We start from the raw sequence: 24,648 nt of genomic DNA on the forward strand, positions 1-24,648 counted from the left end.
TATTTGTGTTTGCTGACATCAAATTTGCCCAGATTCTGGATTTTGTTCCGCTTTAAACAACAAATGCATAAAGATTTAATATATATATATATATATATATATATATATATATATATATATATATATATATATATATATATATATTATAATCCCTAAAAGAATAACGCGACTTTACGATGGAGTTGTAATTTCAACAATATTGAATTCTATTAACCTCTTTCCCCGTGCTTCTAACTTCTTATAATATAGTTTTATCTCTCTGAAGTCAGTCGCACCGCTTGTGATTGGTCAGATTCTGCTAACGCCACCCCTTTCATGTGAACGCGCAGGGAAACCCAGGGTTAATAATCTATCGAGTTGATCGTGTGGCCGCTCATTGATTTGATTTGTGCAGGTTACAGGTAAGTTGATTCAGATAATGTGAAGATATCACCGAATGTGGCGAGCTAGCTTCGTTGTCCAGGACCCAGATGCTGGACTTTTGGGAGAGGACTGTTGTTCCATTGTTGTTTCATAGAGGATAAGTTGCTCGACAGCCCCGGGTCTTCTTTGTTGTATTCGTCATCATTATTTTTCATAATGCTCCAGATGTTTTCATTTGGTGAAAGGTCTGAACTGCAGGCCAGTTCAGCACGTGGACTCTTCTACTGTGAAGCCATGCTTGTTGTATAGATGCTGTATGAAGTTTAGCATTGTCTTGCTGAAATATGCAAGGCCTTCCCTGAAGAGGAGGGGGACATGTGCTCATCTGATCACAGAACAGTTTTCCACTTTGGCTCGGTCCATTTTGAACGATCTTTGGCTCAGTGAAAACAGCAGCATTTCTAGATCACGTTCACGCACTTTCTTTACACGATGGAGCTTTTGTGGTTGGTACAGTGAACTGCATTCACAGAAAGTTATTTCCATGTCTGCTTTTAATGCATTTCAAAGACCCAAACATCACGGGCATCCACTACAGATTTTCATACAGAACTTTCTCCAGATTCTCTAATTTATTATTATTTTTTTTTTGACGATGCACGGTAGCAGCACTGTGAACAGCAATGATGCCAGAAACGTAGTATATATTCTTCATGCCACAATATATTTTAGGAGAGTGGCAGTTTTTGTGATTTTAAATCAAACAATCATTATGCGGTTGAAGCCCGGACCTTTAAATTCATTTAAATTAGGAATGCCCCATTTTCAGAGGCCTAAAATCTGTATCGATGTAAAATTACAGATTAAAAACACGTTAATTTGAAAATTAAGAAGTTATATACATGAAAGTTCTCAGAAATGGCTTCTTTGTAACAGTCAAAACCACATAAGCGTGAAACTGAAAGCCCACTGCTAAACCCTGCTGTGTGAGAGACTTCTTTGTATGTTTGGATAGTAACGGTAGAAAATATAGATACATTTTGAAGTAAAAACAGTTCTATAAAAAGCATCCTGCGATCGCTGAACATTCATTGTAAGAAGCGTCCACGCTGCATGCTATTGGACATAAATGCTCAGGGGCAAGACCAATCACTGTGCGCTGATTGGCGGATAGGGCCCTGTTAATAAAGCGCAGAGAACTCAGGTGTCCATCTGACAGCTGCAAGGGTTCATGTCCGGCACACAGGTGAGTGCACTGCCCTTTTCGTGTTGCTCAATATGAATGGCTTTAAACACAGCAGAGATTCAGTACTCTGGTGCACAGCTGTGGAAAGACTGGTTTTGTTCTTATTTCCAGGCTTTCCTGAACTCACTTGTGCGTTATCAGGAAAAACAGAGCCCAAGTTTACCTGCTGAGATGTTACGACGTTATTACAACGTTGTTTTTTTATGCTAGTCGTGAGCTATTGTTATGTCGGGAGAAAATATGAACACATTTAACTATATTTGACACTATTTTGACACTATTGACACTATTAAATTTAAAGGCCTTTTATCTATTAATTGTCTAGCTTGTAATTCCCAAAAACTGAAGTTGTATAATGTGAAACGAGGAATGGCTATCACTTTTTAAATTATTAAATAAATCGATTTGTTGTTTACTGAAGCAAATGCCAATCAGGGAGAATGTGTATCATAATTTTTCCAATTCGTATTCATGTTTTGATTTTGATTCTAGAGCAAAAATGTGCTTTTGCTTGTTAGCCAGATGTCTAAAGCACTGCACTGTGGACAGTGTTGGGAAGGTTACTTTTGAAATGTATTCCACTACAGATTACAGAATACATGCCCGAAAATGTATTTTGTATTCCGTTACGTTACTCAATGAGAGTAACGTATTCTGAATACTTTGGATTACTTAATATATTATCATGCTTTTTACAACTGCATGAATGTACTATTGCTGTGTGATTTATTACTATTACTAAAGGTCCGCGCCTCCGAACTGTAGTAAAGGGACCTCTGGCTAATAAGTCGGTTCTGTTGGTCTCATAGCCGAAAAATAGCTTTATTTTGTTGTGTGAGTCAACTTTGCCAGCGAGAGACAGAGAGAGGCAAGGCAAGGCAAGGCAAGTTTATTTGTATAGCACAATTCAACAACAAGGTGATTCAAAGTGCTTTACAGAGACATTAGAAACAAGAACAAATAAAAAGCATGATTTAAAATTGATTAAAACAAGCAAATAAACTAACTAACTAATTAACAAACAAACAAACAAACAACAGTATATAAAATCAAAACAGATAAAATCAGAACAGTAGATAAAATCAGTAGTTAAATGTAAGTTTTGAAATTTAAGCTTAAAGTGTGGATTTGGTGCTTTATTCAAATGCAGCTGAGAACAGGTGAGTCTTCAACCTGGATTTAAATAAACTGAGTGTTTCAGCTGATCTGAGGCTTTCTGGGAGTTTGTTCCAGATATAAGGAGCATAAAAGCTGAATGCAGCTTCTCCGTGTCTGGTTCTGACTCTGGGAACTGATAAAAGACCGGATCCAGATGACCTGAGGGATCTGGATGGTTCATACTGGGTCAGGAGGTCATTGATGTATTTTGGTCCTAAACCATTCAGAGCTTTATAGGCCAGCATCAGAACTTTAAAGTCTATCCTCTGACGGACAGGCAGCCAGTGTAAAGACCTCAGAGCTAGACTGATGTGGTCCACTTTTTTGGTCTTAGTGAGGACTCGAGCAGCAGAGTTCTGAATGAGCTGTAGTTGTCTGACTGATTTTTTAGGTAGACCTGTAAAGATGCTGTTACAGTAATCAAGCCTACTAAAGATGAATGCATGGACTAGTTTTTCCAGGTCCTGTTGAGACATCAGATCTTTTATCCTTGATATATTCTTGAGGTGATAGTAAGCTGATTTTGTTATTGTCTTGATGTGTTTTTCTAAGTTTAGGTCTGCATCCATCACTACACCCAAATTTCTCGCCTGGTTTGTGGTTTTTAGATGTATAGATTGAAGTTCTCTGGTGACCTGTAATCGTTTTTCTTTGGCGCCAAAGACTATTACCTCAGTTTTGTTTTTGTTTAGCTGGAGAAAATTGTGGCACAACCAGTCATTAATTTGCTCAATGCAGAGGGTTGAAAGGCTGCTCCAACGGAACTTATTGTTTCGGAGGAAAACAGGAACACAGTGTACAATTGAGTCTTAATAGCTTACTTACAACTGGGCTCGTCAGGCACTCTTCTTGGATGCAGCGGTTATTATTATATTTACATGCTTCCAGCTCCCGTTTCTACTCGATGACAGCTCGTACTTTTCTACTTCTTTTTTCTCCGTCCTCACGCTCAAAGACACATAACGGGTATGGCAGTCCATTCTCCCTGGAGCACGGACTACATTGCCCATGAGGCTACATTCTTTAGGGCTATACATGTAGCATTCTGTAGCTTAGCACAACAACAACAACAAAAAGGCGCTCTCTCACCCAGGAAACACACAGTCGCAGAGAGTCTGTAACCATGGCAACCATAACGCTGCCACCTGGAACCTAGCTGTCAAACAAAACCCAAACAGTCCTGACCCACGACAATATGAAACAGGAAAATACCGCCGTGTAATCCATTTATTTCAACAAAGTAACTATATTCTAAATACCACCTTTTTAAATGGTAACTGTAATGGAATACAGTTACTCATATTTTGTATTTTAAATACATAACGGCGGTACATGTATTCCGTTACTCCCCAACACTGACTGTGGCGCTGTGATATAAATGAGCAAAAAGTATAAAAACCGATTAAACACTAGAAAATTATGTAGGATCCCCCCCCCCCCCCCCATATAAATAAATTGTACCAGACACATATTTTGTGCGGGTCAGTGCTGCTGCCTCACAGCAACACAGCTTAGGTTCAAGCCTGCTTGCATGCTTGGGCCTGTCTGTGTGACGTGTATGTGGCCAGACTGTACCAGTGTGGGTTTTCTCCCACTGTCCAAAGACAAAGTTGGATAAATGGAATGTGGAGACAGAGACAGAAGAAGCAACAAATTCTTAAAATTATAATTGGAGGATATCAACCCAACTGTTTAATGCTAGTTGTCTTTGAATTAATGCATGGTTAGATAAAATAAAAAAATACAGCTTGATGATAATATATGTCTCATCCCACTGCAGCCATGCCCTCTGTTTCTGGTGCTGCATCCTTGGAAGAAGTTCCTTCTCCTTGCACATCTGCAGCTAACCCAACAAATGCAGAAGTCACTTGTGCTACAGCAGCTGTGAACAGTTGTGACAGGTTATCTGCTGATGGTGAAGATAAGGATGAATCATTCACTGAGAGTCAGCTGGAGAACACAGACGAGACTCCTGATGAGACGAAGTGGATCCGTCCTGATTTGCCCAGCAGATGTACTTGGAAGCTGGGCGCGCCCATGTCAGAGTCGCCTCATAGCCACTCAGCATGGTAAGAGTCTGGAGAAATAAAGAGGTCGCTGTGTCTTTAAATAAAACTAGTGACTCTGTCTACTTACTTTTTGCAGCAGAGTTGAGTCACCAGCAATATTTAATTCTGATTTGACAAACAGATGTCACACATACACTGATGTGTCACTTTATTAGGTACACTTGTTCAACTGCTGGTTAATGCAAATATGTAAACCGCCAATCACATGGCAGCAACTCAGTGCATGTAAACACGATCTAGATGACCTGCTTAAGATCAAACAAAGCATCAGAATGAGGGAAAATGGTAATGTTTTTCCACCACATTCAGACGGCAGGGTTAGAATTTGATGTAAACAACATGAAAACATGGCTCCATCTTGCCATGTATCACATGTATCAGTGGTTCTGGCACTTTGTGTTGGTGGATTAGTGTACAGGGTTTGTTTTTTTTTTACACTTTTCCCTCTTTAGTGTTTGTAAAGCTCAGATGATCTCAGCTCACAGGTCACCACATCTCAATCCAAAAGAAAATCTTTGTGAGGTGATTGAATTGTGTGATAGTATCATGGGTCAAAATCTCTGAGGAATGTTTCCCGGGTTGGTTTTCAAGCCAGTTTTGAAAACCAACCCAGTGCTTGCAAGGTGTACCTAACAAATTGCCCAGTGAGTGTATGATGTGATGATATTTCTGACAATTCCACTAATTTTGGTTAAACTCTCATCAGATACATGAAATCCTGTATGGTATCTCCTAGTGTGTGTTATCTCTTACATTACAGCACCAAGCCCTCTGACATCCTCTCCAGCATCCTTGAGAAAATTGGACACACACCTCTGGTTCGCTTGAACAAAATCCCCAAAGAGTTTGGGCTCAAGTGTGATATCTGTGAGTAAAAGATGTGACAAATTATGTAAAAGTAAGAAGATGATTTTAAAAAAAGACTTATTTTTGCTTACGGTTTTGCAAAATCTTTATTATTATTCTGCATTCAAGCAAATAAGTCTAATTGAAAGTTTGCTTGTAAAAGCAGAGGCTTGAATATTACACAACAGGGTAAGCTAATTAAATAAATAAGTAAAAAAGAAAGGAAAAGGAAACTTAGAGAAAGGTTCACATTTTTCATGCTTTAAGTTTTAGTACTATACAAAACAGATTTAAACAGAATTAACCTTTTAGAATATAAAACATGACATTAACCTTAATAAATAAATAACATGATCCTTAACCAGACTGCTATCCATGTACTTGTACTGCAAAGCTACAACTTTAATCCAAAAGATATGGGTTTATGGATATTTATGGGTGTGAAATGTTAAGTTTTCTCTCTGAATAGTCCCCTTCGCTCACCCCAAAATGACGTTGATATGTCCTTGCAAGAAAATGAGCAGGAGTGCAGTCTTCTTATTTTCAGGATAGAAGATGCTTTAAATGTCCTAACAGCAGCTTTATTGTTCTCCCTCCTAAGCAGCGAGAAAGCTGATAAGTTTACTGTGTTTAGTGGGGTGAAAAAAACCTCTGCTTGGATGAGACTGTAGTTGAGCAGCAGCAGATTACAGAGTGACATCTCACCTGGCTTACCATATTTGTGTAAAAGAATGTCTTTTAGGGGATATGTTGTTAAGTTGATGCATCCGAGTGGAAGAGGTGCCGTTGTTTAAGCTAGGGCTGTTGAACCCACTGTGTCCCTCTTGGCTTCCTGCTCAGCTGTTAAAAAGGGAGCGTTGAAGTATCATGTAGCTGGTGGCCTTATGTTTTTTCACTGTGCAACTGTTGTTTTCTTGTATGAGGGGGCAGCTCGCTCCCCTGGATGGAGAGGTGAGACTGAAAGACTCTTTGTTCTGTCATCCAACAGAGTAAAAAGAAAACCTTTGCAAATAAAATGCAGCTCTAAACTTGAGAAATAATAGAGTTTATATTTGTTCCGGTACCTTAACAACATGTTGTTGCTGATGCAGTAGCTGGCAGGCATGTCATTATCCCTGTGTTGCTATGAGTTTGCAAAAGAGCAGATCCAGATCTCACACTCCACAAATTGAATTTCCTAATTCCTTCAAACACAGTCAGTCAGGATTACAGAGGGAGATCTGACATGAACTGTTCTCTGTGGAAATAAAAGACGTGGACTGGCATAGACACGCACTTTCAGCAGGACAAATAAAAGCAAAGTAAAAACTAGATTCTCGTGGGAACCAGAATCTAGTTACAGATGACCGAAGCATGCTTTTCATACTTGTTAACCTTTTAGCGGGTGATTGGGGAGCCATCTAAGTTTAGAGTTATATATAGAGGTTTTATTTCAAAAGCTTTAAGATGTTTCCTCTCAAATTACCAACCATAGATGGGTCGTCAGTGACCTGGTAAAGGTTAATAGATTAACTATTATTCTTCTCTCTGCACTGGTTCAGTCCTAGTTATTTACAATGCATATTAAATTTGTCACGCATTATCTAATGCAAACCTTTTGGATTAACTTTGAACACTCCCTGATGCAATATATCTTTTTTTGTTTTTAATGGGTGACTGTGTTTAGTGGCCAAGTGTGAGTTCTTCAATGCAGGAGGCAGTGTGAAAGACAGGATCGCCCTGCGCATGGTGGAGGACGCCGAGAGAGCCGGGGTCCTTAAACCAGGAGACACCATCATCGAGCCCACCTCTGGAAACACGGGTACATCAGTTTGAGCGAATGAGCTGACGGCTGTATTATAACTATATAATGAAGGAAAAAGGTCATTTAAATAAATCTTGCTCTTTGTGCAGGTATTGGCCTCGCCCTCATAGCTGCAGTAAAAGGCTACCATTGCATCATTGTGATGCCTGAGAAGATGAGCATGGAGAAGGTAAGTAGCTCTGTTTCTTCTTTTCAATGTGAGGAATGTATTGAAGTCTCATCCTCTCCTGTGTCCTAGGTGCATGTCCTGCAAGCTCTCGGGGCAGAAATTGTCCGCACACCCACAGCTGCAGCTTTTGATTCACCAGAGTCTCATATACGTACGGCCTGGCGTCTGAAGAACGAGATCCCCAACTCGCACATCCTTGACCAGTATCGCAATGCAAGCAACCCCCTGGCTCACTACGACACCACGGCTGAGGAGATACTGGGGCAGTGTGATGGTTCGAGCTGATAGAAACTCTGATTTTTGATGCATCTTCTAGCTTGAAGTTGAATTTTTTCAAGAAATGACCCCCCACACCATTAAACCACCACCACCTTAAACCATTAACACAAGATGATCTTATCTTTTATGCCAAATTTTGACCTTACCCTTCGAATGTGGCAGCAGAAGTTTCCCATTCACTCCTGTCAGTGACACCCAGTGTGGTCTTCTGCTGCTGTAGCACAAGATTTGTCTTGTGCAAACAGAGATGATCTTTTGCAGACCTTAGTTGTAACAAGTGATGATTTGCCTACAATTTCATGGTGTGTATTTTATATTTCCTGGAACTTAGATCTATACGTCAAACTGACATGAATGAAGGAAGGCGTAAATAGTTTTTCCTGTAACTGCGAATCCTCATGGAACAGGTGTTTATTTGAATCCCAAAAATATATGTTTTTTGTAGTTTGGAAAAGAAAATGTGTTTCTGTTTTTAGGTAAATTGGATATGTTGGTGGCCGGAGCCGGCACGGGCGGCACACTCACTGGTGTTGCTCGAAAGTTAAAGGAAAGATGTCCAAATGTCAAGGCGAGATTCCCAACCCACTTATCTAGAATCTGAAATAAAAGTTTTGTTTTACTGAAATTTATATTAATCAGTGAAGCAATCCGTATATTGGCAGCTCCAACCCTGCACCGTTTGCAGCCTCTTTCCTCAGTTCTCATCTCTGTTTTTTAGATAGTCGGTGTGGATCCTGAAGGCTCTGTTCTGGTTGGCTCAGAGGAGAAAAGTGAAAAGGTTCCATTTGAAGTGGAAGGTATTGGATATGACTTCATCCCCACAGTACTGGACAGATCTGTGAGTATTTTTGTTAACGTGCACATTTGTAAAGTGAGTATTTTTGCTAAACGCCCGTCTCTGTTGAATCTGCACAGATTGTGGATGTCTGGTACAAATCAACCGACACAGAAACGTTCCTTATGTCCCGCAAACTGATCAGAGAGGAGGGTCTTTTGTGCGGTAAGTTCATATCAGTGAGTTGTGGTATGTTATGAGCAACCTGAGTTTGCTCTAAATGATCGATTTGCCTGTTTTGCTGAAGGTGGCAGCTCTGGCTCAGCGATGGCAGCAGCTGTGAAGATGGCTCAGCAGCTGGAGGAGGGGCAGCGCTGCGTGGTCATCCTGCCTGACTCTGTCCGCAACTACATGTACGAGACACAATGGCAGATACACTTTGAATCCAGTGAGAGTCTGGAGTGCTCACAGGCCTTCATGCCTTCAAAAATACAGTTGTGGGCAGACGTTTACATGCACTCATCATGCCCATGAACATCAATACTTTTTAAATAGGGGTGACGTTAGGACTTTTCAATGGTCATTTCACAAGTTTGCTATTTCCATTCCAAAACCAGTTTGGATGTGTGTTTGTGTCCTGCTGGAACACCTTAATGTGTCCAGGTTTTATCAGGTCAAGTTTATCTAGCTGTTAATTTGATGTAAAGTTTCAGAATTTAGAGGTAGTTTTCCTTCTTCATTATTTGTGCATCCATACACACTACTGGGCGCAAAACACCCTTGAGCATGAACAGATGCTATAATCTTCTTTGTTGTGAAAGCCTCCGCTTTATTCCTACAAATACACCTCTTGTTACTGGCCGAATAGCTCAGTTTTTGTCCCTTCTGATCATAAAACGTTGCTTCAGAAGGCATTTGGCTTGTCTATGTGGGGCAGCTGCTCTTTTCCGTTGAACTTGAAGCTGCTGATTTTGGGCCAGGGGCTGGTACGTATACTTTTGATCCTGCGTGGATTAGAGAGAAAATGTATTAAAATTTCTGCTTCCATTCTTGTTTTTTTTTTAGATGATTAAAGATGTATGCTTTATAATCTTTCCCCATTTAAAAAGAACATTTTAATGAAATCTTTAAAAGCCAGTGAATGAACATATGTACCAAATTTAACCACAGACCATCCAATAGTTTTTAGCTTTGTCCTCAAAAATGTGTAAATGTGTGTAGAAATGATACAGTCCATTGAACAGTTTAGAGATCTTCATGGTTTCAAAGAGTTGGACTCTCTTCCTCTGAGCTATGTCTGGCTAAAAGCAGTAATCATGTGGCTCCCACCAGCCATTAGTTAGACAAGAATTTAACATAAAAGCACTTTCTTTTGAAACCCTTTGTGTGGATGTTTTTCCCATTATTAAGGACAGAACAGCAGTGACAGGAAATGAGAGAGAAAGAGACACATGTGTTTCAACTAGGATGCTTTCTTTCTTTCTTTTATTTTTACAGCCATTTCCTATCCCTAAAATAACCAATAAATCCCACAATAAAGCTGTCAGCATTAAAAAAAGAAAAACTGACGTAAAGCAGTGATGCAGCTGATAAATAACAGATTGTCTAGAGTCAGATGTGTTTTAGGTGGAATCCTGGCTGAACTTTAGCACACTTCTTCAAACTCACCCGTATCTTCCCGCAGGTCAAAGTTCCTGAGGGATCAGTGGATGTGTGAGAAAGGCTTCCTCTGCTTGGACGCTCAAATGGACCCAAAACCCTGGTAAAAAACAACAAAAATCCGCAAATCAGCTATAGCTTATACCCCTCAGTGGAGGTATGACGGGGCAGGTTGGTGTTAAAACCTCTGTTTTTCCGTCTTGCAGGTGGTGGAACCGGACTGTTCAGAGTCTACACCTGTCTGCCCCCCTCACCATCACACATTCTGTGTCCTGCCAGAAAACCATTGAGATCCTAAAGGAGAACTCACTGGGTCAGGCACCAGTCGTCACTGAGTCAGGGTATGTCTCTTCTTCTCAATATCAGGTTAGTATTATAAATGCTCTGTTTGGATATGACCTTGTATAAACAGGAAGAGGACAGGAACTTCCAGCATAAACACAAACAGTGGTCTCCATGGAGATTTCAGGGAAACAGATCTCATCCTCTGTATCGTCATCTTCGCTCGTGCAGAGCAGCTAAATGCTCGGCAGATGTTCCACAGGTCGTAGTTTGATCTCAGGATTTCACAATGAAACGTGGCTCTGTTCTCGAGTTGATGGTGGAAATTGAATTTCGGGATGACATCACAGTGTCAGGAAGAGATTCTAACACTTTGTCTGTGACCTTTGTCTTGTCTGATCTTTTTGTCTTATTTTCATCTTTATATAACTACCCAACTGAAATATTTTTAAACATAAATAATATGAACATGTGAAGCTTGTATTTCCCACAGCTTTTAAAACCTCAGTGATTATTTATGTTTTTATTAACACTTCCAGCAGTGTTGCTCACTTGTAGTCAGAGATGTTAAACTTTGCAGGGATGTAGTTTAAAGATGTGTGTGGGCAGCTGGACGTCTGATGGGTATATACACATACATTACAACTCTGTCCCTCCAGTGTAAATCCCCATGTGAGGTAGCTTTATTTGAGTGTGTAACCATATAAGTTGGATCTCGTCTCAAGATAAACTCTAGTTAAAAACTATATTGATTAATCGTCCAGTTTGGTTACCCATTTTTTAATCTTGACATTTGGTTGAAATAAGCAGACAGAGACATGATGGGTTAGTCTTCTCGTCACCTGAGTCTGATGGGAGTTTGTGGGTTTTGTGTATTTCCACAGGGCCATCCTGGGAATGGTGACTCTGGAAACCATTCTGTCCTCTCTGTTGGCGGGGAAGGTTGAACTTTCAGCGGCTGTCAGCGCGGTGCTCCTCAAAGCCTTCAAACAGGTCAGTCAGAGAATGCAGAGCTCTTCATGGCGACCTTTGATGACATAATGAACGTTTTTACACGCTTGTTTAATCTTCCTCCACTTGTGCTTTCAGGTGCACCTGACAGACGACCTGGGGAAGCTTTCCCATATCCTCAAAACTGATAACTTTGCCCTGGTGGTTCACAATCAAACGCAATGTGAGAAAATCCATTTCCTAAATAGTGTTTATGCAGGACATTTATGTGCAGATCATTATTATAATGAGCTGTTTATTGCATGGTTGATAAATGTCATTCACAAAGCTTCATTTTGGTTGTGACACCCAAAGACACTGATTTACAATCACACATTTGCATTCTCCTGGATCATGTTCACATATGGCCCTTTCTTTCCATCATTGAGCTAAAACCTGTATTTGTGGACGACATGGGAAACTTTGTTCATGAGCCTGTGCAGTAAACAAACCACAACAGTCTTCTGTGTTTAACAGGAGTTTTGTGTCTCTGTGCAGACGGGGTCGATGGGTCGGCCCTCCAGAGGGAGATTTTATTTGCTGTCGTGACAGCGATTGACCTTCTCTCCTACATCACCACACACGAGGGGCAGGACTGCAACCATCAAAGTCAGGCAGTGTAACCCAGTGACTGTGTCCTGTTTAACGTGGATTTTACTTCCTGTTCATTGAGGGACAGCAAACGATCACCTGTAGTGTCACTGAAATAATCATAATAATAATGATGATGATAATAATAATAGAGCTCCAGAGAGGACAGAGAAGTTGTAAAGCACTATTCAGAGCTATCTTTGTTCTTTTTTTTAACACTGTGCATCTTGTAATGAGTGAAAAATCTCCAGTTAAAGGGCAGCTTAGTTTTTTTTTGGAGGGACGTTACCATCATCTTTCTGGAACTGACTCTTTTCTCTTACAATACAGTAAAAATATTTCTATTCTTTCTTTTTTTCCTGCCACACATAATGTCTTTTTTAAGTGTGGTGCCTTTGTGTTTAGTGTTTTTTCTTTTTTTGTACATGTTTTTATCAATTTGCTTTATTTGCTCCGTGTAAGTCACTTAGCATTAGCCAAGAAGTTAGTTTATACATTTAAAAACTAGCAAACCAACATAACCTAAATTTGACTAAGAGAAGCCTACGTTGATAAAATAGTTTATTATGTTGTATAAATGAATATAGATACAATTATGTCCAGAAGTATGATATAAACAGAGGCATATTTTGTTTCTTCTGTGTACCTCACAATGCAAAGCATATAACATCATGACAATGTTGTTGGTCAGTTGCAATGTTGATCATGGACCAATATTATGATGATGATGCAGAAACGGCACCAATAGGAGATATCAGATGTTGTTGGTGTTGTGCCAAAAAAGCCAAACAATGATTTCTGCTGTTCTCGTGTGCTTTTATGTCTAATATTTACTTACGTTGTAATTAGACTGTAGTGAACGGGGTTTATTATGTGGTTATATAGAAAATAAAGAAATAACCTGTTTTGCAAACATTTTATGACTCTGCCTTCTTGCAACTGCAGTATAATCAATCTAGTTCTTTTTGGTCTCTCAGCGTGTTCACAGAAATTGGATTTTTTTATTTTATTTCAGCTGCCCTCATGGCCGGATCACTCTTGAATAAAAACATTTTTAATGTTGGTGAGACATTAAAATTAAAAGGAAATATAACAGTGAATACACAAAAAATTGTTATCGCTGAGTCAAAATGACTTGATATTATATGTTTGGCATATCTTAGATGCCAGCAATCATTTATAACTGTTTAAATTCCAACAATCATCTTTATGGCAAATATTGGAAATCAGTTTTTGACACACTACCAGCACACAGGTTTGTGTCTTTCTGCAGACAGGGAGTGCAAATGGTATGTTTTAATCTGATTCAATTTATCTTGAATTTCTAAACAGCGGAGGAAGATATATTCGTTCATGTGTATGGAGGTGGGCGTCACTCCATGCCTTTCTGTGAATGTTATTGCACACCACTCCTTTAACTGCAGTTAGTAGGAATTCAGCATTTCAGTACACAGTTAGAGAAACATGTTGATTCCTGTTTTTATCTCCAGGCTGCGGTTATGCTGAAACTAGGACTCACCTGTGTGCTATCAGCAGAAAGCAGAGTTCACTTGTTACAATGTTATTACAATGTAGCCCACTAGCAGCAACTCTCTGTGTGTCTTATTTTACATTCTGATTTAGAACTCCAGCTCTTAGGTTAATTTGTGTATTACTGAAGTTTGGATTCCCCTAGGGCATATACTGAAATTCTATTGGAGGGAGGAAACAAGTCCCGCCCACTCCGGTTGAACCTGAATGCAACAACACAGGAGTGGGAAAAAAAGCCTGTTGTTTCTTCTTCTTGTTGTTTAGGAATGAAAGTAAAAGTGATTGTGGTACCAGCTTGATAATGTCCAACTACTTTCTCATGGTCTTGGTGAGTAAATGTTTTAGTAAGTTTTTAGCTAAGCTGATTTAGCTAACTGTATCAGCCAGCGAGAGTTGGGTGTGGTTTCCTCACCTGGGTCATCCTTAAAATGCAGAAGTACATCTGTGCTGTGTACTTTTAGTACTTTTATGTTGTTGTTTTTTTAAGTGTTCAGTGTTTTCAGTAGTGCAGTATATGATTTAATTCACAAAATAAAGTATGTAATCATATTCCATGGTTTACAAAGTGAATGAAATTGTCATTATATTTATTATGAAGATTAAGCAGAAATGTTGGGTCCCTATAGCCACAGATGACTGTAACATTGTGACTGTATATATTAATGGTTTTATTATTATGCGGGCTGGGCGTTCTTGGAAGTCTTTTGAAACTGGAGTCGGAATATGTATTTCTTCTTTAGGCTGTGTGTCAGGCAGGACTAAGGTCCTAAACGTAGGACTCAGGAACAAGGCTACGATGCAAGAGAGACAAAGGGCAGGGATAATATATATATACACACAGAGGGTAATGAGGGAACAGACACACAAAGAGAGAAGGAACAGAGGAAAAATGAAATAAACAAACCTAGCAACTCAGGCAAGTAGGAGACAAAAGGCACAGAACACAGGATCATATCAAGCACAAGGAAAGTAAGCGTAACCCCACAACCAGAAAGCTGAAAAACAGCACAGAATAAAGGATCATACTACTACTGCGGTCTGGCCGGGGCCTGTCTGTGTGAAGTTTGTGAGGCCAGACTGTGTCTGTGTGGGTTTCCTTCCACTGATTAGACGTGCTTGCTAGGATAATTGATGCTTCTAAATTGTAGGTGGGGGTGTTATAGTGTGCGGTTGTCTTTTTCTCTGTGTTGGCCACGTAATGGACCAGCGACCTGTGTCGGCCAGTGGCAGCCAAAACAATGTGTGGGTGGACACAGAAGGAGCAACATATTCTTAAAATTATGTCTGGAGGACATCAATCAAACTGTGTCATGCAAATTGGCTTTAAATTAATTTAAGGTTAGATAAAATAATGTGTAGCTTATTTATTGAGTTCAATTCCACCATCAGGCCTGGGTCTTTCTGTGTGGAGTTTGCATGTTCTCACTGTGTTTGTGTGGGTTCTCTCCGGGTACTCCAGCTTCCTCCCAAATTCCAGAGACATGCAATTAGTAGGGATTAACTGGAAACTCTAAGTTGCCTGCATATGTGAATGTGAGTGTGAATGCTTGTCTGTGTCTATGTCTTAGCCCTGCGACAGGCTGGCGACCTGTGCGTGTACCCTGCCTCTCCCCTAAGACAGCTGGGATAGGTTAAAGTGCAGCTTTTTCTGATACAAGTCATTGATGAATGAGTCAAATTAAGTGGCCACTAAAACAAAAGGTCTTGCCAACTTGTCAGTAACTTTTGAAAGCTTGATGTAAATGTGGTGTAATATGTGTCCCATCTTGCTGCAGATGAACCATGCCCACTGATTTTGGTACAAAGTCCTTGGAAGAAGTTCCTTCTCCTTGCACATTTGCAGCTAACCCAACAAATGCAGAAGTCACTTGTGCTAAAGCATCTTCAAGTGTGTGTCAGGCTACAGCAGCTGTGAACAGTGGTGACAGGTTACCTGCTGATGATGAAGATAAGGATGAATCATTCACTGAGACTCAGCTGGAGAACACAGACGAGACTCCTGATGAGACGAAGTGGATCCGTCCTGATTTGCCCAGGAGATGTACTTGGAAGCTGGGCGCGCCCATGTCAGAGTCGCCTCATAGCCACTCAGCACGGTAAGAGTCTGGAAAAAATAAAGAGGTTGCTGTGTAGAGGAGAGAATGCTCTGAGCTTAAGCTCAGTCTTTAAATAATGAAACTCTATTACAGCTGTAAAATAATGTTGATTCACAAACAGATGTCACACATACACTCATGGGCAAACATATAAATAGTCAACCAGACAGCAACAACTCAATGCATGTAGAGATGATCAAGATGATCAAGATGATCAAGATGACCTGCTGAAGTTCAAACTGAGCACCAGAATGAAGAACGGTGACTTAATTGACTCAGAACTATCAGAAACTGCTGATCTACTCAGATTTTCTCACACAATCATCTCTGTGCTTTACTGAAAACGGTCAAACAAAGAAAATAATATCCAGTTCTCTGGGGGGGAAATGCCTTGTTGATGACAGAAGTTAGAGGGAAAAGACTTGTTACAACTAAGTTATCAACATATCAAACCTAAAACAGATGGGCTACAGCAGCAGGCCACACTGGATGCCTCTCCTGACAGCTAAAAACCAGAAACTGAGGCTACAGTTCACAGGGACAACTGGACAATAGAAGGTTGGAAAAACTTCGCCTGATCTGAATTTGGCATAATCAACATAAAAGCATGGATCCATCCTGCCTTGTGTCAGTGGTTCAGACTGCTGGTGGTATAATAATTTGGGGGGTATCTTCTTGGCTCACTTTGGGTTCCTTAGTATAAACTGAGCATCATTTAAACCCCACAGCCTCCCTGAGTACTGTTACTGACCATGTCCATCACTTTATGACCACAGTGTACCCATCTTCTGATGCCTGCTTCTAGCAGGATAGGACACCGTGCTGCAACGCGCAAATCAACTCAAACTGGTTTCTTGAACATGATGATGAGTCCACTCCACTCAAATGGCCTCCAGTCACCAGATCTCAATCCAGTAGAGCATCTTTGGGATTTGGTGGAACGTCAGGCACCTGGTCTGCAGCACCAAATGGGTCATGTCACCCATTTGATGCCATAAAGAATTAAGGCATTTCTGAAAGAAAAAAGGGCGTTAAACCCAATGATAAAAACGTGTACCTAACAAATTGGCCAGTTAGAGCATGTTGTAGTGATACTTCTGATACGGTATTTCTGGTATTTTGAAATTAAATTCTCACGAGATGTAATGAACATGACATGCTGTATGGTATCTCCAAGATGGTAATGACTGTTAATTGTGTGTTATCTCGTACATTACAGCACCAAGCCCTCTGGCATCCTCTCCAGCATCCTTGAGAAAATTGGACACACACCTCTGGTTCGCTTGAACAACATCCCAAAAGAGTTTGGGCTCAAGTGTGATATCTGTGAGTATGAATGTAAAATGTGACACACCCACACATGCCTGGATATCAGTACAAGCAGAATCCATAAGCTTCTCTGCACACAATCACTTTGACTATTTTTACTTTCAGTTTCTGCAAAATCTTCCAAATAAACATTAGAATGATTATTATGCATTTCGTGCAGATTCATTATGTGAATGAATCTGCACGAAACTTCGCTTGTTTAAATGGGAGAAGTAAACAGCAGGGCCTTGAATGACTGTGGCACAGCCGTAGAACAAGCAAAATAGCTGAGAAGGGAGCGTTGAAGTATCATGTTTCCTACTGTGAGACTGTTGTTGTTTTGTATGAGGAGGCAGCTCGTTCCCTGGATGGAGAGGTGAGACTGAAAGACTTTCTTTCTCTGTTGGATGAAAGAACAAAAACACCTGTAAATTAAATTGAGCTGGAAAGCTGAAAACTGTTTGCGCCACCTGTGTTTCACACTGGCGGCCCATCTCAAAATCCAGGTTCTTTGATCTTTTCAAACCTACGTTGATGATCCGAACGCAATGTGCCAAACACATTTAGCTTTTCCAAGATGAGAGTATAAATTCTCTATAGGCTCCTCTTGTTCATGCGTTTCTTTTATCTGTTTATTTATTCATTTCTGTTAGTTTAATTTCAGTTTTTACACATTATCTGTGTAGTATGACAGTATTCTTTTTAACGGGTGACTGTGTTTAGTGGCCAAGTGTGAGTTCTTCAATCCAGGAGGCAGTGTGAAAGACAGGATCGCCCTGCGCATGGTGGAGGACGCCGAGAGAGCCGGGGTCCTTAAACCAGGAGACACCATCATCGAGCCCACCTCTGGAAACACGGGTACATGAGTGTGAATAAACAAATGGGTTGAAGGCTCATTATTTGATACGGTTTAACATAAACCAAACTGAAGTGCAGTATTGTAGCTCCATGATGAAGGAAAAAGGTCATTTAAATAAATCTTGCTCTTTGTGCAGGTATTGGCCTCGCCCTCATAGCTGCAGTAAAAGGCTACCATTGCATCATTGTGATGCCTGAGAAGATGAGCATGGAGAAGGTAAGTAGCTCTGTTTCTTCTTCTTCTTCTTTTCAGTGGGAGGAATGTATTGAAGTCTCATCCTCTCCTGTGTCCTAGGTGCATGTCCTGAGAGCTCTCGGGGCAGAAATTGTCCGCACACCCACAGCTGCAGCTTTTGATTCACCAGAGTCTCATATACGTACGGCCTGGCGTCTGAAGAACGAGATCCCCAACTCGCACATCCTCAACCAGTATGGCAATTCAAGCAACCCCCTGGCTCACTACGACACCACGGCTGAGGAGATACTGGAGCAGTGTGATGGTTCGAGCTGATAGAAACTCTGATTTTTGATGCATCTTCTAGCTTGAGTCTAATTTTTTCTGTACATGTTTAATTCAACAACTGATTTTGAGGGTAATGAAAAGAAACACATGGCTCTGCCACTAAGTCTTTTCTTTCTCTCCCTTCACTCATTGAAGTAGAAAGTCTGAGCCTGGCTCTGAGGAGCAGCGTTAATTTTGTTCTCAACAACCATATTTTTTTTCCTGATGAAAACAAGAACGAGAAAAGACAATAACCAAATAAAAACGAACGCACAAAAAAAGTGTCAAAATTATGTTTTGACACTTTCATCAACAAAAAACAAAGTATAATGAGAATTTCTGGAGACATGAGGTGGGACGAGTTTGGAAGTGATCCAATCAGAAGTAATCTTTTTGTGCACTGAGGTTAGACTTGCACATTTGATCTGCCCATGGAGGCGTGTGAAACAGCACATTTAACTCCCGTTCCCACTGTTTCTCATGAAAACATGACAAAATGTCGACGGTTGGGAGGAGACGAACAGTAAACCTATGGACAGATTCCACATTATTTGCACAAATGTATTAAATTACTTTTAATCATACAAGAAACATGCCTGAAACACTGAGCTGTATATCAAACTGCACGAATATATGAAGGCATATAGCTTGTCCTCTTTGTTAAACCTTGAAAATTCCTCTAATCGTTCATATTAGCTTATTAGGCATGAATGTGAAATTATATTATTATTAAAAAAAAACTTTTTTACAGCTTGAAAAAGAAAATGTGTTTTTGTTTTAGGTCAGTTGGACATGTTGGTGGCTGGAGTCAGCACAGGCGGCACGCTCACTGGTGTTGCTCGAAAGTTAAAGGAAAGATGTCCAAATGTCAAAGTGAGCACCACACAACCTATCAGTCCACAGTCTTTAATGAATGGTTTTTATTTACTGTATTCTTCTTCTTCTTATTTCTGACTCACACTGATGCATATCCATCAGTGAAGCAATGCATGTATTGGCAGCTCCATCAAACATTACTTGATAACTGTTTAACCCTGCAGTGTTTGCAGCCTCTTACCCAATTCCTCATGTCTGTTTTTAGGTAGTCGGTGTGGATCCTGAAGGCTCTGTTCTGGAAGGCTCAGAAGGGAAGAATAAAAAGTTTCCATTTGAAGTGGAGGGAATCGGCCTTGACTTCATCCCCACAGTACTGGACAGATCTGTGAGTATTTTTGTTAACGTGCACATTTGTAAAGTGAGTATTTTTGCTAAACGCCCGTCTCTGTTGAATCTGCACAGATTGTGGATGTCTGGTACAAATCAACCGACACAGAAACGTTCCTTATGTCCCGCAAACTGATCAGAGAGGAGGGTATTTTGTGCGGTAAGTTCATATCAGTGAGTTGTGGTATGTTATGAGCAACCTGAGTTTGCTCTAAATGATCGATTTGCCTGTTTTGCTGAAGGTGGCAGCTCTGGCTCAGCGATGGCAGCAGCTGTGAAGATGGCTCAGCAGCTGGAGGAGGGGCAGCGCTGCGTGGTCATCCTGCCTGACTCTGTCCGCAACTACATGTACGAGACACAATGGCAGATACACTTTGAATCCAGTGAGAGTCTGGAGTGCTCACAGGCCTTCATGCCTTCAAAAATACAGTTGTGGGCAGACGTTTACATGCACTCATCATGCCCATGAACATCAATACTTTTTAAATAGGGGTGACGTTAGGACTTTTCAATGGTCATTTCACAAGTTTGCTATTTCCATTCCAAAACCAGTTTGGATGTGTGTTTGTGTCCTGCTGGAACACCTTAATGTGTCCAGGTTTTATCAGGTCAAGTTTATCTAGCTGTTAATTTGATGTAAAGTTTCAGAATTTAGAGGTAGTTTTCCTTCTTCATTATTTGTGCATCCATACACACTACTGGGCGCAAAACACCCTTGAGCATGAACAGATGCTATAATCTTCTTTGTTGTGAAAGCCTCCGCTTTATTCCTACAAATACACCTCTTGTTACTGGCCGAATAGCTCAGTTTTTGTCCCTTCTGATCATAAAACGTTGCTTCAGAAGGCATTTGGCTTGTCTATGTGGGGCAGCTGCTCTTTTCCGTTGAACTTGAAGCTGCTGATTTTGGGCCAGGGGCTGGTACGTATACTTTTGATCCTGCGTGGATTAGAGAGAAAATGTATTAAAATTTCTGCTTCCATTCTTGTTTTTTTTTTTTAGATGATTAAAGATGTATGCTTTATAATCTTTCCCCATTTAAAAAGAACATTTTAATGAAATCTTTAAAAGCCAGTGAATGAACATATGTACCAAATTTAACCACAGACCATCCAACAGTTTTTAGCTTTGTCCTCAAAAATGTGTAAATGTGTGTAGAAATGATTCAGTCCATTGAACAGTTTAGAGATCTTCATGGTTTCAAAGAGTTGGACTCTCTTCCTCTGAGCTATGTCTGGCTAAAAGCAGTAATCATGTGGCTCCCACCAGCCATTAGTTAGACAAGAATTTAACATAAAAGCACTTTCTTTTGAAACCCTTTGTGTGGATGTTTTTCCCATTATTAAGGACAGAACAGCAGTGACAGGAAATGAGAGAGGAAGAGACACATGTAACTGTAAATGTTACACGATGTGTCTTTATAAAGTCGGCGCCAATAAAATATTCAAGTTTCCAAAGTCCAAAGACTTTAATTCCAGTTTTTCTATTTGCTTTAAGGACTGACATAATGAAAAAAGCAAAATACAGCAGAGGCTGATGGGAATGCCAATTTGTTTTTATGGTATTTGAGGATTTAACAAAATGTTTTTGAAAAAACTTTGGCCTCAATCTCATGGTGCTGGATTTAAAATAAGGGCCTAAGGCATGAATGTGTGCACCAAATTTAACAGTACACGAGCCAATAATTGTTAAGCTAACTTATAAAACATTTCAACCGATGTTACTGCTTTTAAACATGCTAAAGAAAAATCAGTAACCTCTGCAGTTAGACATCAGTACACAAACACACTTTCTTTTTTATGTGGATTTTTTTCTACAAGACAAAGGTGAGAGAAAATGAGAGATGGCTTTCAGCTGTTATGTTTTTTCATTTTTATTTTTTACAGCCACGTGTCTTTCCTGTCCATAACTGAAATGCTGCAACCATTACAAAACAGATTTTCTAGAGTCAGACATGTTTTAGGTGGAAGTCTGACCAAACCTCAGCACACTTCTTCAAACTCACCGATTTTTACCTGCAGGTCAAAGTTCCTGACGAATCAGTGGATGTGTGAGAAAGGCTTCCTCTGCTTGGACGCTCAAATGGACCCAAAACCCTGGTAAAAAACACCATAATAACAAAACACCCCGAATCAGCTATAGCTTATACCCCTCAGAGGAGGTATGACGGGGCAGGTTGGTGTTAAAACCTCTGTTTTTCCGTCTTGCAGGTGGTGGAACCGGACTGTTCAGAGTCTACACCTGTCTGCCCCCCTCACTGTCACATATTCTGTGTCCTGCCAGAAAACCATTGAGATCCTAAAGGAGAACTCACTGGATCAGGCACCAGTCGTCACTGAGTCAGGGTATGTCTCTTCTTCTCTATATCAGGTTAGTATTATAAATGCCAGGCCTGAGGCTTCCTGAGCCTTGGTCCCTGTGGGACATGGGACAAGTTCCTGCCTTCCTGTGAATGTTGGTACTTGGCAGTTCTTGGTTGCCTGGGGTCCTGTCCTTGACTTGTGCCAGGATGACTGCCCTCTAGTGGACTTAACTATTCATTGCCTCTGGTCAATTGATTCAGCTTGCTAAGATGTGTGTTGTAGTTTAAAGACGTGTGTGGGCAGTTGGACGTCTGATGGGTATATACACATACATTACAACCCTGTCCCTCCAGTGTAAATCCCCATGTGAGGTATCCTTATTTGAGTGTGTAACCATATAAGTTGGATCTCGTCTCAAGATAAACTCTAGTTAAAAACTATATTGATTAATCGTCCAGTTTGGTTACCCATTTTTTAATCTTGACATTTGGTTGAAATAAGCAGACAGAGACATGATGGGTTAGTCTTCTCGTCACCTGAGTCTGATGGGAGTTTGTGGGTTTTGTGTATTTCCACAGGGCCATCCTGGGAATGGTGACTCTGGAAACCATTCTGTCCTCTCTGTTGGCGGGGAAGGTTGAACTTTCAGCTGCTGTCAGCGCGGTGCTCCTCAAAGCCTTCAAACAGGTCAGTCAGAGAATGCAGAGCTCTTCATGGCGACCTTTGATGACATAATGAACGTTTTTACACGCTTGTTTAATCTTCCTCCACTTGTGCTTTCAGGTGCACCTGACAGACGACCTGGGGAAGCTTTCCCATATCCTCAAAACTGATAACTTTGCCCTGGTGGTTCACAATCAAACGCAATGTGAGAAAATTAATTTCCTAAATAGTGTTTATGCAGGACATTTATGTGCAGATCATTTTTATAATGAGCTGTTTATTGCATGGTTGATAAATGTCATTCACAAAGCTGCGAGGGCTCCACTTTTTTGACTGACTAATGGACCAAAACCAAAGATGTGTTAGGTATGGCTGTGTGCAGGCAGGAATAGGACCCAAGGTGCAGACTCTGGAGACAGACGTGAACTCAAAAAGGCTTTAATTTAAGACTCAAAATATAACATGACTGAAAAAACTCAAAACAAACTTAAACTAGAAAAATGACAAAACACAGCAAAGTAAACGGTAGATCGCGACACGGACACAGAGAAACACAGGGCTTAAATACACAGAGGGAGCAATCAGGGAATGGGTAACAGGAGGGAAACACAGCTGGGGCAAATCAGAACTGACGAGACCAAAGAAGCATAAACTGAACACACTGAGAAAAGACAGAGACCTTCAAAGTAAAACAGGAAACACATAACACAGACTGAACAAAGACACAGACTCACATGCAGGCACTACAAAGGGAACAGAGACGTGGGAACAGGGCAGACACAAACACTGACTGAACACGGGGATATAGGAACTTAAGATACACATAGACGCGAACTAGACAAGGGGATGCAGGTGATAGGGGAGACAGAGCAACTAAAGACGACAGAGACATAAGCCATAAGACGGAACTCAAAGAAACCAAAAACTAGAAATTATAAATAATAACATAAACTCAAAAACCCTGGGTCGACGACCCAGGCATCCTAACAAGATGTTGAATTACAGTCACACAAAAGAGACCCAGAGGCTGGATTAATCAACTGTTAAATGAGTGAATTATTACTCCCCCCCCTAAAAAAAGCTGATATTTTATTCACAATAGAACTGATTTTAAATTTGATGTCTGAATGAAGTTGGGACACGGCCGTGTTCGACACTGTGTAACATCCCCTCTTCTTTTAACTGCAGTTCTGGCTTTCCTTTGTTTTCCTTCGTGATGCTGCCATCAAATTCTGAAGTCAACATTTAACGCTTTAAACATTGTATTATTATTGTAACGGTGTGTCTCAGTTTAAAGATCTGATATATTTTCTATATTGTAAATAAAATACGTGTTTATGAGATTAGCAGATCTGTGTCCATCAGCAGTTTTGTGTCTCTGTGCAGACGGGGTCGATGGGTCGGCCCTCCAGAGGGAGATTTTATTTGCCGTCGTGACATCGATTGACCTTCTCTCCTACATCACCACACACGAGGGGCAGGACTGCAACCATCAAAGTCAGGCAGTGTAACCCAGTGACTGTGTCCTGTTTAAGGTGGATTTTACTCTCTTCTCACTGAGACACAGCAAACAATCACCTACAGTGTCACCGAAATTATAAGATATACAGTCGCAGAGAGGACAGAGAAGTTGTAATTATATTTATAGCTGTTGTTGTTGTTGTTTTTTGGGATTTGTTGACAGTTGAAGCAAAATAGAAAATAACATTATCTTTTTTTAACTTTAATCCTGTCAGTGTTGTTCCAAGTAATCTGAGTGTATTCACCTTGCAGCTTTAAATGCTGTATGAGGGACTTTACCATCATCTTTCTGGAGCTTTTTGACTCTTTTCTCCGACTTGTGCGAAATGAATGTGTTCCCTTCACCGTCAATAATGCAGCGACCGGCTTAGGTCTGATATCTACATTTAATCTTTGAATGGTGGAAAGCAGGCCTACAGTCTCATTTCTTACA

The 24,648-nt window shown here is 40.5% G+C and overlaps 2 protein-coding genes across 2 annotated transcripts; both read left to right on the plus strand.

Moving 5' to 3' along the window:
- Positions 1–194: 194 nt before the first annotated feature.
- Positions 195–12,614, plus strand: LOC113008357 (cystathionine beta-synthase-like). Its single transcript, XM_026145718.1, has 15 exons — positions 195–401; positions 4,548–4,836; positions 5,597–5,703; positions 7,349–7,483; positions 7,576–7,655; positions 7,725–7,929; positions 8,411–8,502; positions 8,653–8,772; positions 8,850–8,934; positions 9,017–9,122; positions 10,394–10,471; positions 10,575–10,709; positions 11,535–11,643; positions 11,740–11,824; positions 12,139–12,614. Exons 2-15 carry the CDS (start codon positions 4,550–4,552, stop codon positions 12,261–12,263), a joined length of 1,749 nt encoding a protein of 582 aa, XP_026001503.1. The 5' UTR covers positions 195–401; positions 4,548–4,549; the 3' UTR covers positions 12,264–12,614.
- Positions 12,615–13,969: 1,355 nt separating this feature from the next.
- LOC113008172 (cystathionine beta-synthase-like) lies at positions 13,970–24,377 on the plus strand. The gene is made up of 15 exons (XM_026145409.1): positions 13,970–14,089; positions 15,537–15,857; positions 17,077–17,183; positions 17,889–18,023; positions 18,161–18,240; positions 18,319–18,523; positions 19,307–19,398; positions 19,607–19,726; positions 19,804–19,888; positions 19,971–20,076; positions 21,750–21,827; positions 21,939–22,073; positions 22,610–22,718; positions 22,815–22,899; positions 24,081–24,377. The coding sequence occupies exons 2-15, from the start codon at positions 15,544–15,546 to the stop codon at positions 24,203–24,205; spliced, it is 1,776 nt and encodes a 591-aa protein (XP_026001194.1). The 5' UTR covers positions 13,970–14,089; positions 15,537–15,543; the 3' UTR covers positions 24,206–24,377.
- Positions 24,378–24,648: the final 271 nt, after the last annotated feature.

The sequence above is a fragment of the Astatotilapia calliptera genome, chromosome 16 (assembly GCF_900246225.1).
Source record: "Astatotilapia calliptera chromosome 16, fAstCal1.2, whole genome shotgun sequence".
Taxonomy (NCBI): Eukaryota; Metazoa; Chordata; class Actinopteri; order Cichliformes; family Cichlidae; genus Astatotilapia; species Astatotilapia calliptera.

Coding starts and splice junctions, on each gene's coding strand:
- LOC113008357 (XM_026145718.1), top strand. CDS start 4,550: ATGCCCTCTGTTTCTGGTGCTGCATCCTTGGAAGAAGTTCCTTCTCCT. Junction 7,484..7,575: donor GCCCACCTCTGGAAACACGG/GTACATCAGTTT, acceptor CTCTTTGTGCAG/GTATTGGCCTCGCCCTCATA. Junction 8,503..8,652: donor AAAGATGTCCAAATGTCAAG/GCGAGATTCCCA, acceptor TCTGTTTTTTAG/ATAGTCGGTGTGGATCCTGA.
- LOC113008172 (XM_026145409.1), top strand. CDS start 15,544: ATGCCCACTGATTTTGGTACAAAGTCCTTGGAAGAAGTTCCTTCTCCT. Junction 18,241..18,318: donor AGAAGATGAGCATGGAGAAG/GTAAGTAGCTCT, acceptor CCTGTGTCCTAG/GTGCATGTCCTGAGAGCTCT. Junction 19,727..19,803: donor CCACAGTACTGGACAGATCT/GTGAGTATTTTT, acceptor GAATCTGCACAG/ATTGTGGATGTCTGGTACAA.